Genomic DNA, 25,787 nt, shown 5'->3' with positions numbered 1-25,787 from the left:
TCCCTTAGGAATATATTAATGGTTGTCATTTAAGTTATTTATCTCAAGCTCCACAGGGTCTTCTCGCCTAATCTAATTTTACCTGGCTTTGCACGGGTAGATCAATTTCATTGATTAAGAAAAAGACAGTTAAACCCTCATTATGCCATTCATATAAGTCTCTAAGAGACAAGTGATTATGTTACCTTTGCACAGTCAGGATACCTTGGCCCTTGAAGTTAACTCACTGGGCAGGCAGTGCCTCAAATACTTAATATGCTAGAGGTGACGTTTTTGGTAAACAGGTGGGGTTTTAGATTGCTGAGTTCCTTTTATTCTTTTTAATCTATCCTCATAATGGTGCATGCCTGTGTTGGATTAACAATAATTGGGGTAATAGACTAGTAGATATTTATAATTACTATTTTGTTAAGTGTTAGCGGGTTATCCGTTTACTAATTTGGGCTTATGAGAGGAGAATAAAATTCTTATTACTGATTTTAGCATTATGTCTTCTATAGTAAAATAGAATCATCCAATATAATATTAGGGTTTTGAGAATTTTGTGAAATTAGGTTTAAAATTTGTGTTTGAACTTTAACACTTTCTTAATTGGTGGCTGCTTTTAGGCTTACAATGGGGTTAGGTTAATCATTATCCTCAAATTGAGTTTGTCTATTGGTTCAAAGGAGTTGTCCCTCATTTGATTAACTTTTAAGTTTAAGGTATGCTTAAATTGTGTGAATGCTTTATATTAAACTTAAAGTTGAGCTGAAATTTGCATTTTGGATAACCAGCTCTCATTAAGTTTGATAGTTTTTCACTTCTACTATAAAATCTTCTCACTATTTTGCTACATAGACGAGTTGGTTCAAATTAACTGTTTTATGGTAGCTTACTTAATTTCGGAAAGTCAGGCATAATTCTTTTTGTCCATATTAACTAGCTAAATCATTATGCAAAATGTACAAGGGTTAGTCTTTGCTTTTTCATCCTATTAATTGGTCTTTCGTTTTTCCCTTATGGTACTATTGTTATTGCTCCTACAAATATCTGTTCTATCACCTATACTAGGAAGATTAAAATGGTTTATATTAGTTAAAAGATAATTTATTTGATGTTTGTTAGGGCTATAATTGGCTCAAAATGGTCAGAATTAACTGAAATCTTTTAGGTGTAAGCTAAATGCTTTAAAAGTTAAGCTACATTTTGATATTCTAAGTGCACTTTCCAGTACACTTCCCATGTTATGACTTTTCTCCTCTTTACTTGGATAAAATTATTAGTAATATAAATTAGTTGTATTGAGGAGGGTGACCGGTGGTGTATGCATGCCCTATTGCCCATTTCAGTTAAGCACTCTATTCTTAATTTACTACTAAATCCTCCTTTAAACACTTTACTTTCATAATGTGATTCGTTGTTCTCGAAAATAGAGAATGTAGCCCATTTCTTTCCCTTTCATGTGATACACCTTTACCTAACGTTTTTATGGAGAAATAGTTTTGCTTACTGTTTGGCTTTTTTAAGGTGGGCTGACAATGGTGGTACATAGGCTGTACTGGCAAGATAGGGTTGGGTTTATCAGGGCTTATGGATTATGGAACAGGTTCCTCTAGGTTGGTTTAGGTCACCACCAAGTCCTTTGAGTATTAATCAATGGCTAGTAGTCCTCTGCCAAATAGTTTTGTTATTTACCTATTTGAGTTTATGATGAAGCATAGTGGGGTAGTATCTAATCCCAGTTTGTCTTAGTTGTCGTATGTCAGCATTGTTAAAATCATTTTAATTGCTTATTTTATTATTAACTAGAGTGTATTGCAGTTTAGTTAAGTATTAACTTTATTTTTATGTTCAGCTTAAACATGCTTTTACACTGAGATTTGTTAATTTGGATTAATTGTATGACCCCAGCAGCTGGCACGAAATTTACCAACACTAAATAATTATGATTTAGTCAAATTTTCATTTATGACTTAATTTTAGTCACTGCTCTGTCCCGTGGGGGTGTGGTTGAGCAAGGTGTAATGGGCTACTATTAGTATGCCTGATACTGGCTCCTCTCATCTTTTATATTAATTTTAAAGACATTCTCAGAGGGTAGTGGAAACTTGCATGTGTGGGTCTAATTAAAATTAACAGTAAGGACAGCTTGGACCAAACCTTTTGTTTATGGGTTTATATTATAAATCATCTAAGCATTTTCAATGCTTTGCTTTAAATAAGCTACATTAATTAGTTAAGATAATAAAACTTATAGATATGTGAGGAGTAATTTAAATTTGTATACTATGTCAGTATTGATGTAATTTATTTTTTAATCTACTGATATAGTATATTTCTGAAATTTGTTTTTGCAAAAAGTAAAAACAAAAAAATTTTTTAATCTACTGACATAGTATAGTTTTTATGAGTAAATTAAGATAGTTTTAAGCTATTTATATACTATATATGTGGTAGTTTTTATATTGTAATTGTATTATTTATATACTATCTATATACTATTTTTATCGTTTTGACTCTTGACCCTATATAAATGCTTGAAATTATGTTTCTGGTTTTGGGGTTTGATGGACATGATTTTTTGTTAAGGGGGGTATTGGGTTTAATGAATATATACTTTAAATTATATTCACTTAATAATATGTAAATTATTATAAATTCATGCTTGCTTCCATCACCTGGGTGGAATAATGTAAATATATGTCTTCAGATCATTGATTTAATGTCAGCTTAAAATTAATTAAATGATAATCTTTTAATAGTGCATATACATATATATGTGTTAATTCTAATAATATAATATGTCTTAAAATCATTTATATAATATCCTCATTTAATTGCATGAACTCTGAGAACAGCACTTTATGTTAGGTCCTAGATTATATTGGTGTCCAAGGTGCCTGCTCGTTGGATATAGCTCCCTCCAAAAAAATCGCCCCCCCATGCCAGTCAGAAGCAGTTATGCTGCATTATGGGCTGATTAGTAATTGTAACATCATGATGCTTTATTTAATGGCAGTCTGGATGCAATGAACAATATTATGACCCTGAAGTAACAACCAGTAGCCAGTTGAAGGAATTAGGTATGTTTGTCACAATTCATACATTTCCTCCAAAGTATCGAAAGCCTTTAGATGGTGGGATGATGATCTCTCATGAGGGGAAGATTGAGGTATTCCTGATGGTGATGATATGCTAGAAAGATTAGGCTGTGAACATGGAATTAATGTATATGTCTGTCTACATGATATGTCTTATGTAAAATTATGATATATATTAGGTTAAGGATATCTATGTATTAGATAAATTATAGTACTATAAGAATTTAATGTGTTTAGTATAATTATGAATACAATACATCTAGTAATATAAGAGTATAATGTATATATAGATATGCTAGGGATAAATAAATCCATGAACTATAGGCATGGGACTAAAAAATTTGTTAAGATAGATTCATTTAATACTGACATAGTATATAAATTGAAATAAATTCAGGAAGTAGTTTAATTAGAATATCAGCATTGGGTGTTGATGGTAGGGTGTTTTAGGCCTTCTTGAGATGTCCTAGGAAGGGGATTTTCCTTCATTGCTGGCTTACAAAGCCAGTATTTTTGTTAAATTACTTGGACTGATTTTATAGGTATTTTGGTTTGAGTATATAATCTTTGAATATTCCTGCTAGTGGCATTATAATGATGATTAAGGAAAAGTAAAGGATTGAGGCTAGTTGGCCACTGGTAATGGAAGGTTGTTCTATGGGTTGACCTCTGGTTCATGTTAAAGTTAGTAGGTTAGCTGTTAATATTCAGAAAAGAACTTGTGAGATTGGTTGGAATATAGGGCTTCCTTGTTTGGATGTATGTAGTAGTGAGATAATTAGGAGTACTAGGATGGATGCTAGAAGGGCTAATACCCCTCCTAATTTATTAGGGATTGATCGAAAGACTGCGAAGGCAAATAAGAAGTATTCTGGTTTAATGTGGGGAGGGGTATTAAGTCGGTTAGCCAGTGTGAAGTTGTCTGGATCACCTAGCATATCTGGTGAGAATATTGCTAGTGATATTAGAATAAGAATTATGAGAATTAGCCCTAAGGCATCTTTAATAGTGTAATAAGGGTGGAATGGGATTTTTATCTGAATCAGGGTTGATTCCTGTAGGGTTATTTGAACCTGTTTCATGTAAGAATAAGAGGTGAACTATTACTAAGGCTAGGATAAAAAAAGGCAGGATAAAATAGAAGACAAAGAATCAGGTTAATATAACTTTGTCTACCAGAAAAACCTCCTCAGAGTCATTCTACTAGTGTTCTCCTAATATATGGAATGGCTGATAGATCTGTAATTACTGTAGCTTCTCAGAAGGGTATCTGTCCTCAAGGAAGTACATATCCTATTGTAAGAATTGAAATAATATTTCTACCCAGATATATATTTTATAAAGTTTATTAGAAAGGGTAGACAATTATTCCTCTAAGTAACCTGACCACGTGGTGCCTAATGTGCAAGTCTCTTCCTCCTTCCTTCTTATCCCTGCCTGCTCTGTTCCCCCTTCTTCCTTCTTTGTTCTCTTCTCACTTCTCCCCCTCCTCAAGACCAAAGTCTTGACTTTTATTGATGTACAGCACATAGACGGACATAAAACCTGGCACAACTGTGTTATGTCAGGAATATTTGATGGACAGGTCAAGCTACTCAAGATGGGAAGGGGATGAACTTCCTTGACACACTATGAATGCATTGGCTATGATGGTGAGTAGAAGGATTACTCCAATGTTTCAAGTTTCTTTAAATAGATAAGATCCATAGTAAATCCGTTGGCCTACATGAAGAAATAAGCATATGAAGTATATGGATGCTCCATTAGCATGAAGGTTTCAGATTAGTCATCCATAGTTAACATCTCGACAGATGTGGGCAACTAATGAGAAGGCAGTAAGTGTATCTGATGTATAATGTATTACCAGAAAGAGTCCTGTTAAGATTTGGATGATTAGGAAGATGCCGAGCGGTTAATAATTTTTATTAGAGGGTAGCTTTTTTGTAGGTTAGTCATTAGATTTTTGTAGTTGAAATACATGCTAAAATAATAAAAGTGATACTTATTTTTATTATTTCTTGGCTCTTGATTTTTGGGTTTGTGGCTTTTTCTTCTAAACCTTCTCCTGTGTATGGAGGATTGAGTTTGGTTGTAAGTGGGGATTTAGGATGTGCCATAGTTGTAAGTTTGGAAGATGTATTTTTAGGGTTAGTAGTTTTTTTTAAAATTTATTTAGGGAGAATATTAGTAGTTTTTGGTTATGCTGCTGCCATAGCTACAGAGGAGTATCCTGAAACTTGAATTGGTAATATTGTGGCTTTTAGTATGTTGTTGTTTGTTTTGCTTATGGAATTGATGTGATATTTTATATCTGGGAATGCCCATATTGGTATGTATATTCAATTGATTGATTTTGCTATAGTGAGTTGCATTGGTCAGGATTTTGGTGGTGGCTCATTGTTGTATTGTTGTGGTGGCTGAGCATTAGCCTTGTTAAGATGAATCTTGTTTAGTACTATTTATGTTGTATTAGAAGTTGCTCGTGGATATAGATGAAATAAATACTAGAATAAAGATAATAGAGATCAAAAAGGATATAAAATATATTTTAACAAGAACTTTTTGAGTTGAAATAATTAATGATGCTGTGGAATGAATATTAGTTTGACCTTTAGGTCCTGTTTTTTCTTATCAGTTTAGATCAATTAGTATGGTAGCAATTCGTTGGCCTGCAAATAGATTTATTAGGGAATAAGTTCGATGTTGATGTGAGTAAAATACCCTAATATGTTTGAGAAGTTATTAGTATTGCTTATTGAGTTTATAAATTTATTAGTAAAAGAGTTGAATTCTATTCCAATTAGAAGACCTAGTAGGGTAATAATTAGGGCTGATAATTTGGTTATGGTTGGTATGGTTATAGTAATTGATGACTTTGGTGGGATGTTGATTGTTAAGAGAAACCCTGTGAAAATGCTTCCTATGGCTAATCATATCATAGGATTAATTAGGTTTGGATTATTTTCATTAATGGGGGAGATCGATATGAAGCATGGGTTACCTAGAAGAACATAGTAGATAATGCACAAACTATAAACAGCAGTAAGAAAAGTAGCAATTAGTGTTATTGTTAGAGCTCATGAATTTGTTTATGGCGTTTATGGCTTCAATAATTGAGTCTTTTGAGTAAAAGCCGGCTAGAAATGGGGTGCCTATTAGAGATAAGCTACCTGTTATTAAAGCAGATGATGTAATAGACAATGCATTAAATATACCTCCTAGTTTTCAAATATCTTGTTCATCATTTAGGCTATGAATGATTGATCCAGAGCATAAAAATAGAATAGCTTTGAAGAAAGCATGTGTACAAATGTGAAGGAAGACTAAGTAAGGTTGGTTAAGAGGTTGAGAATGATACAATTTTTTATATCATTTTGTGTGATTGTGCAAATTGCTATAAATACTGTAGTGATGGTGCCTAAACAGAGGACAATTGTTAAGATTATTTTATTATTTTCTATTATAGAGTAAAAGTGTATTAAAAGAAAGATACCTACTACAACTATAGTGCTTGAATGTAGTAGGGATGATACAGGGGTTGGTCCTTCTATTGCTGAAGGAAGTCATGGATGAAAGCCAAATTGAGCTGATTTTCCAGTTGCAGCAATAATTAGATCTAGGCATGCAATTGAGCTTATATTGGTAGAAAAAATGTGTTGTAGATCTCAGGAGTTATTATTTAATATTAACCATGCTATTTTAAGTATAAATCCAATGTCGTCAATATGATTATAAAGGATTGCTTGTGGGGAATGGCTGAATAAATTGTGGTATATGCTGGTGATAGAATACTAGTATGCTCAAAGGAATAATAAACTGGAGGAATTCCATGTGAACTGGAATGACCTCCAGGAATAGATGCAGAGTAAAAGGAGCAGAACCAGAAGAACATTGTACACAGAGACTGATACACTGTGGACCATCAAATGTAATGGACTTCTCTACTAGCAGCAAGGCAATAATCTACAAGTATTCAGAGGGACATGTGAGAAAGAACACTATCCACATCCAGAGAAAGAACTGTGGAAAAGAAACACAGAAGAAAAATAACTGCTTGATCACATGAGTCGGTGGGGCAATGACTGGGAAAGTAGACTCTAAAAGATTACCCTAGTGCAAATATTAGTAATAAGGAAATGGGTCTTGATCAGTGACACATGTAAAACCCAGTGGAATTGCGCATCAGATATGGGAGGGGGTGGGGGAAGGAAGGAACATGAGTCTTGTAACCGTGGGAAATTATTCTAAATCATCTAATTAAATAAAATATTTTAAAAAAAGAAAAAATTAAAGGATTGCTTGAAGGGCTGTGGTATTGGCGTCTGCATGTCCATATCACCATCCAATTAATAAGAGTGATATAATTCCCACACCCTCTATTCTCACCCAATAAATAGTTGAAATAGATTGTTGGCTGATACTAGAATAATTATTGTTAGAAGGAAAGTTTGTTAGATATCTGAAGAATTGGTGAATGTAATGATCAGAGTATATATATATATATATATATACATATATATATATATATATATATCATAAGGAGAATTCTAGGATTGATCAGGTTACAAATGGGGTAATTGGTATGAAAATAATTGAGAAGTCGAGTTTATTATTGCCTTGGGCAAGTCCATGTTAGGTGAAATATTCTTGTGGATGCATGAAATATTTGGTATTTACTATTAAAGATCTACAACATGATCACAATGTTTTGAGGTGTCTTGGACTTGAGGGATCTCTCCCCATATTCTATGAATTCTGTTGATCTGTTATTTGTGCTTTGTTTTCAATACGTCTAGGCAATTGTCTCGTATGCTTTCACTAAGGAATATTTTCAGGTTTTTTTTGTTTCATCATTTATTTCTGGGAAACCAATAATTTTCAGATTTATTTGCTGCCTAGAAGTGATCTGTACAATTCATATAATGAGTCACTGACAGAATAGGGAAAAGAATTTAAGCCTTCTACCTCTGAGTTCTGTGCTCCTATTATTCTAGGCTTCTTACATCTCAATCCCCCAAAATTTACTCTTCAATTCAGTGACACTGGTGTTCTGGCTGTGCTTCAAAAACAAGGCATCCATCTTTCAGTTCAGCATTTTCTCTGGCTGTTCCCCACAGCTAGAACACTTCCTTCCTCTGCTCTGACTACTGACCTGGTTTTCCTTTAAGTCACAACTAAATTCCTACCTTCTACAAGAAGTGTTTCCCAACCCTTCTATCTAGTGCCTTTCCTTTCTTCATTATTTCCTATTTATCTTGTATATAGCTTGGCTGTACATATTTTAGGTTGTGAGCTCCTTGAGAGCAGAGACTGTCTTCTGCCTCTTTTTTGAATGTGCAATTCTTATCACCATGCCTGGCACAGAATAGGTGCTTAGTAAATGTTTATTGACAGAATAGCTGCTCTTCCCACTAGACTTTGATTATCTGTAATGAACTTGGGTATGATTAGAGCTAGAATGTCATAAAATTCTCTCAGGGTTCTTGATGGTGCTCATTTTCATTTTTTAAAAAATAGAACCCCACTTGTAATGATAATGGGATCTAGAACACCACCTCAACTAAAAGACTAGATTTGCTCATCCCTGGTACTTATTTTATGGAATTTAGAGGACATAATTTGAAACATGTTAGAGGTCCAAAATCTGCACTAAATTGGGCCATGTTACAAAAGAATTCTGCAAATGTCACAGCTCATTTTTGTAAGAAGATAGGGAAATGATAAACTCATGAAAGGATCAAGGTCAGCCCTATACATAGGTGGAATGGATGGTCTACCTACATAATTTTATGGTAACATCAAAAAACTACCATCTGACATTAAACAGTCACCATAAATGACTACCTTAATGACTAAGCTCCTCTTCCTGTTGCTTGAAACTTCCACTATTGGGACCATCAATTGTTTTAACAGAAAAAGTGATCGTCTCTGGGAACTACTAGCCAAACAAACACATCATCTAGAAAGGGAAACTTTGGGGAAAAGGACTGTCTTTTAGCCTTTCATAACAATTGGCACCACAGAAGGTAGAAAGAGCCTGATTCTAAAGGGATAAAAAAAGAGGACAGAAATTTCAATGTGTTTGGATTAGGGGATGGGAGAGAAGCAAAAAGCAGTGGGTGGTTTGAAGGGTAGCTTTAGGTAGCAATCAGAGAGGGCAGATCCTCCTAATGATAGGAATGGGATTAGAAGAAGAATGTTGAAAATAGTATAGAATCTAGGCCTTAGCTCTTTTATCAATAAGAAGGTAAAACTACATGATCTCTAAGATCCCACCCAGCTCTAAATACTTTGAGGCTGTTTTCTACAACTAAAATGGGATTGAATTGGTAGAATATGAAAGTGCTGCTTATTTTTTTAAGGGATCATGTGTCTGCAAACTTATCTCCCCTCCCCTGGGGTATATGTAACAAAAATGGCAAGCACTCATGAGAGAGACCAGAAATGTCTTTGGTAGACAAAAGGCAAGGTCTTGCAAATAACCATTTTGCCTTTATCAGGTCCAAACATAAAATAAGGTGCTGCCTACAGAGATAGAATCCTCAAATTTGGGGAGATCCAAGAGAATTTCAGTTTAAACAGGGCCATTTAGAACAGTCTAAAACAAGGGCTTTTCTCTATGGTATTGACGGTCATCATCACAGGGGGACAACTAAGATTAGTGTTCCTCTTAAACAAAACCAAAAAAGCAACCCTTACTGTCCACCTAGAATCAATACTGTGTATTGGCTCTAAGGCAGAAGAGTGGTAAGGGCTAGGCAAGGGGGGTGAAATGACTTGTTCAGGGTCACACAGCTAGGAAATGTCTGAGGCCAGATTTGAACCTGTAAATCTTGAAATTTCTCAGACTGGTGAATGTTAAAAATTTTCCCCAATGGGGAATTCTCAATTGGAACAGTTCCCTACTGGGAACATTCCCCATTTTGACTGTGAGAACTTGCCAGGATCAGAATGGGAGAACCTCTACTCCACCCATACTTAAGACTGCTTTAGGGGAGAAAACTCCTTGCTAAACAATGATAGTACTTAGACCCATACTTATAATAAGGCAAGGAGTTCTTTGAGCCATGCCTGTTTTTAGAATTGATACAATGGGATGCTAGGTACCTATAAAGGTCAGGCAACTTGTAAACTTGCCAGGAGCAAAGAGGTGAAAACTTATTCAGAGGGTTTCACTTGAGGGGATTAGTCGACTCAGCTGTGTTTTCTCTGGTTCAGATTTACTAAGAGGTTTTCTACTAAAGGGATTAGTTGACCCAGCAGTGTTTTTAGAATGGGTTGTCCTTTAGAAAACGTCTACAGTGATTGGTAGATGTAAGGACTTAGGGGAGGTGACATAGGAGAAAACCCCCTATATAAGAAAAAGCAGAATCGCTTGAGACAATCCTTTTGGAGAAATCTCTTATGAGGATTGCTTGAGGAGGATCTCTTGAGAGAGGCTCTGGAGAAGGGAAGCTCTTGGAGGACAATCTCTAAGGAGGTCTCACTGGAGCTCCTCTGAGGGGACTCTGTCCCTCTGGAGGCTCTGGAGAGAGGCCCTTTGAAACAGTCTCTGGCTGGATCTCTCTTTGAGGAGGACTGTGGCTGGAACTCTCTCTGATGAAGTCAGCTGAGATGGAGCTGGCCTGGTGTCACTAGAATCCTTGCTTAGACAGACCTTGTAGTGAGTGTTAAAAGACTGACTGACTGATTCTCTCTCTTAAGACTCAGGTCTAGGCCATGTTGGCTTAAGGCCCTTCATACTTATTTCCTTTTTTCTCTCTTTCCTTTAATTACTCATTGTATCATTAATTAAAATCTCTATAAAACCCAGTTGACTTGGGTATATTGAATAATTGGGAATATTTCCCTGGCGACCACCTTATATGTTGATTTAAAAACAAGACACTGTAGTGGAAACATACAACTCTTATATCTATCACAGTTTACAAACTTCAACCATTTTAAATCTTACAAACCTAGGACCTCCCATCTTTAGGCCTGGATCTCTTTCCACTAAGTCACCTAGATGCCCCCCCTTTTTGGAGTTCCTCTTTTGGATTCCCAGCTCTAAATACCACCGGGGTTAAGTTGGAGAGAGCTTACCAACACTCACCATGAGCAGCAAGACGTAAGTAAACATGATTGAGGCTATAATCACCAGAAAAAAGGACCAGTAAAACCATTGTTTTGTGAACTGGAAAACGAACCTGAAAGACAGCAAGGAATTCCATTCTCTAAAATGTGCTAAGAATAAATATGACCTATTCGCCAGGGAGACCAGTCTGGCTATAGTAGAGGGAAGGTTCCTGAAGAGGAGAGATAAAATGTTTGAAAATGATCATGGAAGCCTAATCATGAATGGCCTTGAGAGATTTTGGACTCCTCCAAAAAATCAAAACTTATCCCTCCTTTCCTCCTCTCCTGTCCCCCAAGGTTAACCTCTTCACTTATACCCTTGATCCTATTACCTCTGCTATTCAACAGGACATTGCTCTATCAATAGTTTCCCCAATCTTTCCCTTACTGTCATTGGTTCTTTCCTAGAACCTTTCTATTTTCCTAAAAATATACTCAGGTGTCTCTTAACCTAAAGAACTTTCCCTTGAAATTCTCTAGTTATTATCTTCTCTTCAAGAAACTACTCAACTGCCATGAGGACTAAATTCTTAGGGAGCAAGAGTTTAGAGGACTGGTGGTAGGATCTAGGGAAATATGCAGTAACTTGGGCTTCTTGATGCTACAGGAATTAAGGATTAGTGTTACAGAGCTTTCTGTTCTTGTCCAGGCTTGGAAGTGACTACTCTCTTTTCTGACCTTTATTTTTAGAATATGGGTTTTATCCAGTGGGTTCAATCCTACTTTTTCTCCCCTCACAAAGCAATTCCTACTCTCTACTCATTATAAGTCCCTTCCTTACATTGAGATGAGGGGAGAATAATGGGCCAGGGGGGAGTAACAAGTGAGGCAATATGACCCAATAGCACAGTCTCAGAAAAATAATGTGAGGCCTTCTTTTTGGATTAGGGAAAGGGAAAACTGCCTTTTGGAACATTTATCCAAAGTCAATAAACTATAAATTTCCTTCTCAATTGACCCAAAACCACAGATAGATAATATAGGTGATGGATGGATGGATGGATGGATGGATGGATGGATGGATGGATGGATGGATAGATGGAGAGAGAGAGAGAGAGAGAGAGAGAGAGAGAGAGAGAGAGAGAGAGAGAGAGATTGATTTTAGAAAACAATTTTAGATTAAGGAGTCTGAACTCTGTCTCCCTTTCTGAGTCGAATTCTAGTCACTCATTAGCTAACTCCTTTGTAGTCTTCCATTCATTCACAATTTAAAACATACACAATTCAAAAGCAATTATGATTGTCAACTTGGAACCTAGAAACCCCAATCTTGAGATCTTGAGAACCCCACATTTGTAGCAGCATGAGGTCTGAAGTCTTTGATACATTAGGAAAACCTACCCAGGCAAAAAGGGTATTTAACATCTGATTCAATCTGCTAGCTCCACCTAAAGTACTCAGTTAGCCCAGCCCTTGGCTGGATCTTTCCCTTTGGGTCCATTGTAAAGCATATCTAGGACTCCTCATGGCTTTGTAGCCATATTCTCCCATCCTCAGTTCCCCAAGAGGTATACAAGTTCCCTGAATTCTATTTTTCTTTGGAATTGTCATCTAACATGGTGATTTCTCCCTGGAGTTGGTAGCCAGAGCAGCCAGAGCCTTGGGGCTCTAGGTGGGTTTTGAGTGTGTGGCTGTGTGGAGGCCTAATAAATTGTGCCCTACTCCTCTCCTGATTAAAGACGTGGTTTTTCTGACTATTTAATAGTTCTGCGTTTTTTCCAGTTTAACATTTTGAGTTCCTGGGAGTTAGTCAGCAAGCATTTTTTATGTGGCTGCTATGTTCCCAGCACTTGGCTAAACATTGGGGGTATATACAAAGGCAAGCAAAAATACTCAAAACAAACCCAAAATTCTCAAGGAGTTCACCCTTTAATGCAGGAGACAACATGCAATCAGCTATGGACAAACAGGATATAGACAAGATAATTTTAGAGGGAAGCCACTAATATTAAGGAGAATCAGGAAAGGTTTCTTGCAGAAGGTCAAATTTTAGCCAGGACTGGAAGAAAGGAAGTCAGAGAAATCAGGAGGCAGGGATGAGGAAGGAGAGAATTCTTGCCAAGGGAGAGCCAGAAAAAATACTTGGTTAGGGGATGGGGTGTTGTTTTTGACGAAGATCAAGGAGACCAGTCTCACTGAACTGCAAAGTTACATGGCAAATATTTATCATGGGACTCTTGGCAAGACAATTAACCTGTCAGTAACTCCCAGGTAACTCTTTAAAGCCAGAAGTTGGAGGGGGCATCTAGGTGGAGAGAGAGCCAAGACTAGAGACAATAGGGTTCAATCTGACCTAGCCATGTGACTCTGGGCAAGTCACTTAACCGGGTTCCTCAAGTGAGCTGGAAAAGGAAATGGCAAACCACTCCATCATCTTTGCCAAAAAACAAACAAACAAAACCCAAATAGGGTCATGAAGAGTCATACCTGACTGAAATGACTTAACAAAATATCTAAATATTAATCCCCCTTTCAATAAAACTCTTTCTTCTTTGTGAGCACACACACACACACACACACACACACACACACACAGAATACAGTGGAAACATCACAATCTTTTAAGTCAGAAGATATGAATTCAAATCCTGGCTCTCATACTTGGTTACTTCCTGTATGACCTAAACCAAATCCAGGAGACATCCTGGGCTTAATTTGAACTATCCCTTTCAGCTCTCAGTTTCTGATCCATGAACCTGAATATAAGAATCAGCTAGACCATGGGCATGGAAGTAGAAAGGTACAGGGCATGGACAAGGGGAAACCAATGGTCCAAGTTGGGTCTGGTTATAATTCAGAAGCATCTGGTAGCAGATAGAAGTATCCAGTTGGTGCCATCGATAGAATGCCAAGATGGGAGTCAGGAAGATCTGAATTCAAATCCAGCCCCAGTTACTTCCAGCCATGTGACCGTGGGCAAATCACTTCAATGGTGTCTGCCTCAGTTTCCTCATCTATAAAATGAAGATAATAATAGCCCTACCTCCCAGTGTTGTCATGAGGATCAAATAAAGTAATTTCAGCCTAGCACTTACTTGGCACACCATAGGCTCTATATAAATGCCGATTCCCTTAAATAATAGAGCCACAGAAGCTCTCAAGCAGGGGAGTAAGGTGAAAAGATTAACACATAAAGAAAGTAGACTAGTAGCACCGATGACAAGAATAAGAATAATCTTGGCATTAAGATAGTACATTAGGTTTGGATAACACTATACAAAAATTTACTCTCACATTTACTCTCACAGCTCTATGTTGTGGATGACAAAAATGAGGCAGAAGGAAATCCATTGAGTTCCAGGAATACATAGCTGGGCATGAAACAACATGAAGAATTGGAAAAGGGAAGAGATAGGAAATCCTGTAAAGAGGCCAATATGGACCTCCTCTCCTAGGGCACTGACAGGAAGAAGGAAGGAAGGAAGAATGGCACAAAGTTGGCATCAGCAAAGAAAAAGTATTAGATCTAAGAGGAGAAAGAGACCCAGGCCAAAAATTCTAGGCAATTTGAAACTAATAATCACTTCCACTACCATTTGATTAAGACCAACTGTGTGAGTGTGAGTGTGAGTGTGTGTGTGTGTGTGTGTGTCCCTTGCTTTGCAAAATTCTGGCAAATAGGCATGGGGAACCCACCTAAAGAATAGAGCATAACACTGGACACAAGTTACCTTCTACCTTCTTGAGTCGATAGCCTTGAAATTGGAAGACAATGTAGCCAGAGTGAGTACTCTATCTGGAGATGGAAGGGCAAACCCTTACAGTCCCCAGTACAGGGTGCCTACAGCAGCCAGCCACTCCACCACTCCTTTACCTCAGCACCCCACCCTAGACATGGGCCAATATAGGAGAGACAGGTGCATGCTGAGTACCTAAAGGACTACAGAAGTTCCAAAGCTTTAAGGGACCTCAGGGATCATCCGGTTCAACACCCTGCTTATTTCCTAAAGGTAGACTCCAAAGCCCATGGGGGGAAAAGTGACCTAAGTAAGCCGAATGAGCAGTAGAGCTAGCCCACAGCCCAGGCATCTGGCATCTTAGGACTTTTAGTATTAAACTACAGAATGCCCTGGAGAAAAGATGCTGTACTAAGACTCAGGATCACTCACATAAAAAAGGGAAAACTCACGCGTCAAAGCCGCCGTAGTCGTTCTTTGCCTCCAGCCACATGTACAGAAATACAAATGATATGCAGAACGTCAATAACAGGAAGGTAAAAAATATTTGCTCTCCCTGAGAAAGAAAAGAAAATTAGCCTAACATCTCCAATTCAGGCAGTCCTAAAAAATCTCAGCATATACTTTTCAAAGAGAGACAAATGAATTTCCTGCACAGGAGCAATGGCATGAATAAATGGCAAACAGGAGATAATTCCATGTTCTTGCTGGTTGTGGGTGTGTGGGTGTGGGTGTGGGTGTGTTTGGGGTGGGGAGGGGTCAGCTACAAACTTTCTTAATGTTTGGCTCAAATGATTACTAAATTAGATTAAAGTTCAGAGAATGTTGAAACCTCAGAACTGCAAGAGTCCTCAAAACAAGGAATTAATACAGAAACCACATAGATATGAAAGGCATCTTAGCAAGGATCACATTTAAAAATCCTTGTTTTAAAGATTGTAGGATCACTGATTAAGAGTTAAAAGGTCAGAGTCTATCAGTCCAACCACTCATTTGACAAATGAGCAAACTAAGGCCCAGAGATGTAAGATGAGTTTTCCAAGGTCACGTATTAGTCAAATCCTCTGACTCCAAATCTAATTTATGTACCACCATTCCCCCTAACCCTAGATGAACTAGCTAAAGCTCAGAAATGTTAAGGTGACTTTAGAAACCAAATAGCTAATAATTAGCAGACCTAGGACTAGAATATGGGTCTTCTAACTCTCCAAGTCTAGTGCTCTTTCCATTGTATCTCAAAATATTTCCTAATAATATTCAGTCCCTTGAAAGAATTTATTAAGTACATACTATGTGCCAGGAACTGAGCTAAGTAATTTACAAGTATCTCATGTGACCTTCACAACAACTCTGGGAAATAGGTACTATTATTTATCCCCATTTTCTAGTTAAATAAACTCAGGCAAATAATTAAGAGAATTATCCAGGGTCACACAGCGAGTACATATCTAAGAATGGATATGAAGTCTAGTCTCCCTGACTCTAAACATCACTCTAGCCACTAGCCAAATTAGATGCCTCTAGGATTTTTAATTGGGAGAGGGAGAAGAGTGCCAAGAGTGGATTCTCTTTTGAAGTCAGGTTTTAAAACAATGACAAATTCAGAAGAAAACAAAGAAGTCAAAACTGTTACATGCAAAATTTCAAAGAAAATATGAATTATTTGGGGGCCTAAAAAGAGCATAGAAGAGCTCAAAATAAAATGAGAGGTTCATTTAAAATTGGGAAAAGAAATGAAAGTGATACAAGATAATCATAAAAAAAGAATGAACAACTTAATACAAGAAGCAGAAAAAACCATCTTGAGAAACAGAATAAGTCAAATGGTAAAAGAAGCACAAAAATTCACTAAAGAGAACTTTTTTAAAAGCAGAATTGGTCACATGGAAAAAGAGCTACAAAAATTCACTAAAGAAAACTTCTTAAAAAGTAGAATTGGCCAAATGAAAAAGTAGATACCAAAAGCTAACTAAAGAAAATAAATTCTTAAAAATTAGAATTAGGAAAGTAAAATGTAATGACTCCATGAGATGTCAAGAAACAACAACAACAACAAGATCAAAAAATAAAAAAATAGAATATATAAAATATCTCATTAGAAAAACTGACCTGAAAAATAGATCTAGGAGGGAGAATTTAAGAATTATTGGACTACCTGAAAGAAACATTAAAAAAGAAAACCAGCTTATACATCAACTTTCAAGAAATTATCAAGGCAAACCACCCTGCTGTCTAGAGTCAGAGAATAAATTTAAAAATTGAAATAATCCACTGATCATCTCCTAAAAGAGATCCCAAAATGAAAACTCCCAGGAATATTATAATAACCAAATTCTAGAGCTCCCAGGTTATGTAGAAAATATTGCAAATAGCCAGAAAGAAACAATTCAAATATCATGGAACCACAATTAGGATTAACACAAGATTTAGCAGCTTCTACCTTAAAGGATCAGAGGACTTAGCATATGATATTCCAGAGGGCCAAGAAGTTAGCATTAAACTCAAGACAAATACTTGGCAAAACTGAGCATAGTCCTTCAGAGGGGAAAAAAAAGGAAATTCAATGAAACAGAGGACCCTTGGACATTCCTGATTAAAAAAAGATCACAGTGAATAGAAAACTTGACTTTCAAATTCAAGACTCAAGAGAAGCATAAAAAAGGTAAACAGGTCATTCACTATGATCAAGTAGGATTTATACCAGGAATGCAAGGCTGCTTCAATATTAGGAAAACCATCCACATAATTGACCATATCAATAAGCAAACCAACAAAAATCACATGATTATCTCAATAGATGCAGAAAAAGCCTTTGATAAAATACAATACCCATTCCTATTAAAAACACTAGAAAGCATAGGAATAAAAGGGTCTTTCCTAAAAATAATAAACAATATATATATCTAAAACTATCCACTAACTTCATCTGCAATGGGGATAAACTAGATGCATTCCCAATAAGATCAGGAGTGAAACAAGGATGTCCATTATCACCTCTATTATTTAACATTGTACTAGAAACAGTAGCAGTAGCAATTAGAGAAGAAAAAGAAATTGAAGGCTTTAAAATAGGCAAGGAGGAGACCAAGTTATCGCTCTTTGTGGATGATATGATGGTCTACTTAAATAATGCTAGAGAATCAACCAAAAAGCTAGTCAAAATAATCAACAACTTTAGCAAAGTTGCAGGATACAAAATAAACCCTCATAAGTCATCAGCATTTCTATATATTTCCAACACAGCTCAGCAGCAAGAACTAGAAAGAGAAATCCCATTCAAAATCACCTTAGACAAAATAAAATACTTAGGAATCTATATCCCGAAACAAACACAGGAACTATATGAACACAATTACAAAACACTCTCCACACAACTAAAACTAGACTTGAGCAATTGGAAAAACATTAACTGCTCATGAGTAGGATGAGCCAATATAATAAAAATGACCATCCTACCCAAACTTATTTATCTATTTAGTGCTATACCCATTGAACTTCCAAAAAAAATTTTACTGATTTAGAAAAAACCATAACAAAGTTCATTTGGAAGAACAAAAGATCAAGGATATCCAGGGAAGTAATGAAAAAAAAATACAAAGGAAGGTGGCCTTGCAGTCCCAGATCTCAAACTCTATTATAAAGCAGTGGTCATCAAAACAATTTGGTACTGGCTAAGAGACAGAAAGGAGAATCAGTGGAATAGACTTGGAGTAAGTGACCTCAGCAAGACAATCTATGACAAACCCAAAGACCCCAGCTTTTGGGACAAAAACCAACTATTTGACAAAAACTTCTGGGAAAACTGGAAGACAGTGTGGGAGAGATTAGGTTTGGATCAACACCTCACACCCTACACCAAGCTAAACTCAGAATGGGTGAATGATTTGAACATAAAGAAGGAAACTATAAGTAAATTAAGTGAACACAGAATAATATGCATGTCAGACTGGTGGGAAGGGAAAGACTTTAAAACCAAGCAAGACATAGAAAGAGTCACAAAATGTAAAATACACAATTTTGATTATATAAAGTTAAAAAGTTTTTGTACAAACAAACCTAATGCATCCAAAATGAAAAGGGAAGCAACAAATTGGGAAACAATCTTCATAACAAAAACCTCTGACAAAGGTCTAATTACTCATATTTATAAAGAGCTAAATCAATTGTACAAAAAATCAAGCCATTCTCCAATTGATAAATGGGCAAGGGACATGAACAGGCAGTTTTCAGCCAAAGAAATCAAAACAATTAATAAGCACATGAAAAAGTGCTCTAAATCTCTGATAATCAGAGAGATGCAAATCAAAACAACTCTGAGGTATCACTTCACACCTAGCAGATTGGCCAACATGACAGCAAAGGAAAGTAATGAATGCTGGAGGGGATGTGGCAAAGTTGGGACATTAATTCATTGCTGGTGGAGTTGTAAATTGATCCAACCATTCTGGAGGGCAATTTGGAACTATGCCCAAAGGGTGATAAAAGACTGTCTGCCCTTTGATCCAGCCATAGCACTGCTGGGTTTGTACCCCAAAGAGATAAGGAAAAAGACTTGTACAAGAATATTCATAGCTGTGCTCTTTGTGGTAGCCAAAAATTGGAAAATGAGGGGATGCCCTTCAATTGGGGAATGACTGAACAAATTGTGGTAAATGTTAGTGATGGAATCCTATTGTGCTCAAAGGAATAATAAAGTGGAGGAATTCCATGGAGACTGGAACAACCTCCAGGAAGTGATGCTGAGTGAGAGGAGTAGAACCAGGAGAACCTTGTACACAGAGATTGATATACTGTGGTACAATCGAATGTAATGGACTTCACCATTAATGTCAATACAATGTCCCTGAACATTCTGCAGGGATCTAGGAGAAAAAACACAATCCACAAGCAGAGGACAAATTGTGGGGAGTAAAAACACCGAGGAAAAGCAACTGCTTGACTACAGGGGTTGAGGGGACATGATTGAGGAGAGACTCTAAATGAACACCCTAATGCAAATGCCAACAACATGAAAATGGGTTCAAATCAAGGACACATGTGATGCCCAGTGGAATCGCACGTTGGCTATGGGAGGGGTGTTGGGGGGTGGGGGGAGAAAATGATCTTTTGTTTCCAAGGAATAATGTTTGAAAATGACCAAATAAAATAATGTTTAAAAAAAAAAGGTAAACAGGAAAGAGAAATCAGAAGGAATTTAAGAAGGTTAACTTAATTTTAAGTTTAATAAGATTAAGCTGTTTATATTCCTACATGGAAAGATGATATTTATAACTTCTAAGAAATTTATCATTATTAGGGTAATTAGAAGTACTAAACATAGTCATGGTCATGGATGTGAGTTAAATATAATGATGATATATAAAAATAAAATTAAGGGATGAGAAAGAGGGATGCACTAAGAGAAAGGGGAAGGGAAAAAGGTACAATGGTGGTAAATTACATAGCATAAAAAAGCACAAAAAGACTTTTACAGGTAGTAAAATAGAGGAGAAAAATAAAATATTGAATATTGAGAAATAAAAACAGAGATGAGGCTCACAGGCTTCACTAGACTGACTTCCATGGGGGCCCATGGCTACATTTGGGAGTTCATGCAACTAGTATCCATATCACACAGTCTCTGGTCCATATTCTATCAGTATCCTTAAAATATAGCACTGAGCTAAATAGATGCTACAGATGTAATCTGACCACAGGAAAAACAAAGAAATCTCCCTTCTCATGACCATTAGATTTTTTTGTCAGACTTAGTTTTTTCATCTATAAAATGGGTTACCCTGTTATGAAGCACCAATGAAATGATGTTGTATGTGATGTGTTTATAAAGCACAATATAAACATGAACTAGTCTTATGAATGCTAAGTACCATTCATTTTCACAGAACGTTGAAGTAATAAAGGACTTCAGATATCATTCAATCTAATGTACAACAAGAGAAACATCTTAGATCTAAAGACTGGGGATCTTGGACTGCATGCCCATGATATGCATCCAGGCTCCCCAGCCAGAGAGCAAAAGTCACTTAGATTCCTCAACTGCAGGCTTAGGAACTTTGTCTAATCTCTATGGCCTCTTCCAGTTGTGACAAGTCCAAATTTTCAACACCATCCCTTCATTTCTAACAGGCTGCATAGCAATATTGGCTGACCCTTCCCTCTTTGGAGAAGCTGTAGTCCTCAGTACCAGATGAGGGGTAAGAGGGACTTGTTCATTACTTTTACTTTTGTGATAGTAGTGAGAGGATGAAGAAGAGGTAGCAAGGGATTGATTAAAAGTGGAATTGAGAAGTAAAAGGAATAGATGGTTAGGTGGTACAATGGATAGAGTTGGACCTGACTCAAGGTCAAAACTAAATTCGATCACTTTCTAGCCATGTTCCCCTAGACAAGCCACCTGATCTTTGGGCCTCATTTTCCTTATCTGTAAAGTAAGGATAATTTTAGCAGCTACCTCCCAGGGATTGTAGTGAGGCTCAAAGAAGGTGTTAGCTGTGAAGAGCTTAGCACACTGCCTGGCATACAGTAGGTGATTGATAAATACTTCCTTCCAAGAAGAAGGGGAGATAAAAAGGAGGAAAGAGGGTCAAATACTGAGAGGGCATGAAGAGATGTCTTTTAGCAAGGACACTGCTAAGCTAAAGAACATGTAGAGGAAGGCAAAACCAGAATGGTAAAAATCTCTGGCTCCATCCCCAAGAGGACCAGTTAGAGAAATGAGGGGGTTTATTCTGGAGAAGAGAAGCAGTATCAGAACATGAAAAAAGTCTTCAATTATTTGAAAGGCTATCAGATCCAACAACTTAATTTGTTCTGCTTGGTCTTAAGAAAAAATTAGGAACCCAGGGTTGAAGCTGTAAGTATGCAAATTAAGGTTTGACTAAGATTTTCTAACAATTAGGTCTAACCAAACAAGTGGAGTGAGATGCCTTGTGATGTTGTGGGCTCCTTGGAGGTCTTCAGACTCAGACCAGATTTGTCAGGAACAGGGTGGTGAAGAGTCTTTCTTTGAGTAAAAATTGGACCAGATGGTGGCTGAGGTCCCTTCCAACTCTCGAGACTTCATGATGTGACAGAAGCTGTGTTTGTCCTTGCTCCAGGATGGGTAGTGGCAGGATTTGGACCTCTAAATATCCCATTTTTGTCACTTTGTTCACCATCCCCCTCCAAGCTATCCCCAGCAGATTTGGGAGATGGGGGACTTTTACATTTGAGGGGAGGTACTTTCCCCACCAGCCCTTACCCTCAAACAGCAACAGGCACCTATCTCTATCTCTCTCCACTGGTAGCGTTTCCAGTGGCAGCTGTACAGGCCCTGCAGGAAAGCTAAGATGCGATGTCGCCGATATCGGTGCTGTAACTCCTTCTTCACCACCTTAATTTTGCTCATGTTCAGCAGCGCAGGATTAAAAGAATTATTCTCATTAGGCAGTGAAAGCAGTGGTGTTTCTGAAAGGATCAAGGTGAGAAGATCAAGGTCTGAGACTCTCACCAAGGCATTTTGCCCTGGTTCCAACATCCATAACCCAATAGGAAGCTGCCCTTCCACAAGGCCGAGCCTTGGACTAGGATCCCAGGAATAGGGTGCTGCTACGATACAAATTTTCTGTATAGCACTGATCAAGTCCTACTCCCAACCCCTCAACTGGGCCCAATTCTCTAATATATAATTAAGTGGGCATAGTGGCACATCCCTTTAGTTCCCGCTCTTGGAAAGCTTAAGGTGTGTGGATCATGAGTTCTGGAGTTCTAGTCTAAGTCAGTTAGACAACTGTACCACAACTAGCACCAACAAAGGGATCCATCTGGCTGCCTAAGGTGGAGCAAAGGCCCATCGATAAGGCTGGGTCTGGGAGTGGCCTCTGTATTTTCAAGCCTGGAGATGGGCAGACCTGATCTCAAAAATAAATTTCTTTTTAATGGAAATTATAATAAAATCAAATGGAAAATGCATTGAGATGACAGATGGGAAAGTGCTTAGAAAAGTTAAACCTGCTCTCCAACAACAGAATTGGGGCCTAGATTTGAGATTTAATTGGGATCAGGAAATTCCCTCTATAAATGCAGGCAAGCACTTTTCCTGCCCCTTCTAGCTGTAGACAGGGGTCCGGGGCATCGAGAGGTAGGTGACTCACCCAACCAATGTTACATAGCCAGTGTGAGTCAGAGGCAGGCCAGGCTCCAAGGCCAACTCTCTATCCACTATCCTATACTACTATCAGCAACAGCAAAAGTAGTAGTGGTGGGAGAGTCTAGGACCCTTTCCTCAATATGACACTATTCCCTTTATCTTTTTTTTTTAAATAACCCTCACCTTCCGACTTGGAATCAATACTGTATATTGGTTCCAAGGCAAAAGAGTGGTCAGGGCTATGCAATGGGGATTAAGTGACTTGCCCAGGGTCACACAGCTGGGAAGTGTTTGAGGCCAGATTTGAACCTAGGACCTCCTGTCTCTAGGCCTGGCTCTCAATCCACTGAGCTACCCAGCTGCCCCTCCCCTTTATTGTTTAAGATATGCTTTTTTATGGAACATTGTTTTAATGGAACATTTGGAGTATCTCCCTCTCCCCCAAAATATCCTCCAGTGAGTGCTCTAATTCCTGTTTTGCAAGGTTGCTAGACAAACTTGACAAACAACCATCGAAATCTGGGTTAAAAAACTGGAGATATAGCACCTATAGTTATCTGTATGTGTGTGTGAGTCACTGCATCCATCTTTCTCAGACACCCATATCTGCTATGGCCTTTAAACTTAGGCCGAGTTGGTGGGGAACAGGTTCATCTTTTTATTGGTTGCAGTTGCTCTACTGAACAGAGGACATTCATTGCACACAAACAATAGTCTAGAAAATTATCATTTATTGAATGGATGGCAGGTGAGCTAAGTAGTCTGCTACTAAACGGAGCTACTTTTTTTCCCTAAGTCCCCATTTACCTGGGCAAAGCTTAATCATGGTTTTCTTATCGTTAGGTTTACTCATTGTTCCAAATCCTAGGAGAATTTTTAAAATAAGAAAAAAGGAAGAAGGGTAGAAAGGAATCAAGAAATAATAATAATAATGTTATGATAATGATTTGATAACATATTTACCATATCTTGTAATAATAACAATATAACCGTAGCATTTACTTAGCACTTTATTATTATCTTCATCTTACAAATGAGGAAAACAAGGCTTAAGAAGGCTATGCAACTTGACCAGACAGCTAGTAAGTGCCAGAGCCCAAGTCTTCCAAAGGTCAACCCAGCGCCCCATGTAAGCAGAGGAATTCCTACCCTAATGCATGAGGTCACACAAAAATGAACAGCAGAACCATTATTCAAACTAAACTCCTCTGACTGTGAATTCGGTGGTCTTTCCACTGATACTTTGAAATGGATGCATTTCTTTCTCTTAAAGGATGACTATGAAAATATTTGTAGCCAATAGATAGCAAACCTATGCTGCAGAAGCTAAACACAAAGAAATTTTATTAAGTAATAGATATGCTCCTGAAAATAGTTATCAGCCTATTTTAATACTCAGTGATTTTAATAGACAGAAACAGAAAAATATAACAGTGAAAATGATTCAGAAATGAGAAATAAGAGGCCAAAAGCTGTGAAATTGCAAATAAGCCTCAAGCCTATCTATCATCAAAATTTACTAAAAATTTTTTCAATGACCAAATATTTATTGTCTCTTTGAAGAGGTTTAAAAAAAGACAAAATGAAACCCTTAGAAAATGCACATGGTAAATCAACATAAAATGTTTCATTTTGCATCTCAAGTACATTACCTGATGTGAATTCTTTCTTTATTTAGAGTCAGTCATAGGTGCTGAAAAGGAAAGCATTGAATAAATAAGGTCCCAATTTAATGGATTATAACCTAAAAGGCTACAAATGGGGAAAAACTTTTTAATATATAGTGGCCATCAAATTGTCAGGACAAAAATCAAAACCAAATTGCTATCATGAAAAGGGATGGAACTCATTTGAGGAAGCTTCTGAGGCTGAGATTCAGAGACAGACACTGAGTTGTTGGGCTCTGGATTATCAGGTTAGGAAATTCTTCACCTCCTTTCTATATTTCTCTCTTATTTTCTTTTTCTTACTAATAAATCCAGCTATTAACAGTCTTGTGACTTAAGGGTTAATTACAATTTTTGGTGACCACCCATTCTAACCATTACAGTAAGTGGTTTAAAAAATAACTATTACTGATCCTTACAAATTTCTAACCTCTAGAAACCCTGTAAAATAATATAGATGTCTATAGATACAGGTTAAATGCCTATAGTTATAGATCTATAGATCGGGCCAATATCCATAGGTAGATAGGTATCTAGAGTTAGATAGGATAGAGAGAGATTATAAAAATGAGAAAAGCAAACAGGCAAACTTCCCCATATAATGTTTCACTGAGAAGTATAGAGAATTAAAGACGTATTTGTTCAGAGTGTAAATTTTCTTGTCTTACATTCCCAGCTGCTAAAACAGTGCCTTGCACATAGAAGGTACTTTAAAAATTTGATGAATTGAATGGAATCTGTTCAAATTTTATTGACAAACAGGATTCCATAGAGCAAAATGCCACCTTAAAATATTTTCTCCTCTAACTGGAAATTTCCCCCTATTTATGTTTCAAAAAACACAAGATTTTCTTGAAAGATGTTACAGCAAGGATGACCTTTTGATTATAAAAGGCAAACAACATTGAAAAGATGTTAACAGTCCTTCTGGCAAGACTTGAATTGGATGCCTTATATAGCATGGCTAAAGTCATTAAAAATCTAATTAAATCAAATAAGAAGCTGTACTGTATTTCTGGAAGCCATATTTATATTTCTTTCCAGTTTAGGAAAATGGGAAGTTAAACTGTAATTAAGGACAGAGGACAAAAATTTCCCCCTATAATTGGAGTTT

General features: G+C 37.0%; 1 protein-coding gene across 7 annotated transcripts in view; it reads right to left on the bottom strand.

Annotated features, from left to right (window-relative positions):
- Nucleotides 1-25,787, bottom strand: part of GDPD4 (glycerophosphodiester phosphodiesterase domain containing 4) — a 112,712-nt gene that overhangs the window by 83,916 nt on the left and 3,009 nt on the right. For all 7 annotated transcript variants that reach the window (XR_008911428.1, XM_007490909.3, XM_007490912.3 and 4 more), the window contains exons 2-6: nucleotides 24,659-24,699; nucleotides 23,814-23,870; nucleotides 22,119-22,324; nucleotides 15,331-15,434; nucleotides 11,179-11,272 (exon numbers count right to left, since the gene is read on the bottom strand). Coding sequence is in view for 6 of the 7 variants with exons in the window: in XM_007490909.3 (XP_007490971.1) it covers nucleotides 11,179-11,272; nucleotides 15,331-15,434; nucleotides 22,119-22,324; nucleotides 23,814-23,859 (450 nt within the window). In the remaining variant the exon portion in view is untranslated. The remainder of the gene's footprint in view (nucleotides 1-11,178; nucleotides 11,273-15,330; nucleotides 15,435-22,118; nucleotides 22,325-23,813; nucleotides 23,871-24,658; nucleotides 24,700-25,787) is intronic.

The sequence above is a fragment of the Monodelphis domestica genome, chromosome 4, assembly GCF_027887165.1.
Source record: "Monodelphis domestica isolate mMonDom1 chromosome 4, mMonDom1.pri, whole genome shotgun sequence".
In the NCBI taxonomy this organism is placed as follows: Eukaryota; Metazoa; Chordata; class Mammalia; order Didelphimorphia; family Didelphidae; genus Monodelphis; species Monodelphis domestica.
The sequence above is the reverse complement of the archived record's forward strand: the minus strand, read 5'-3'. Positions and strand labels throughout refer to the sequence as shown.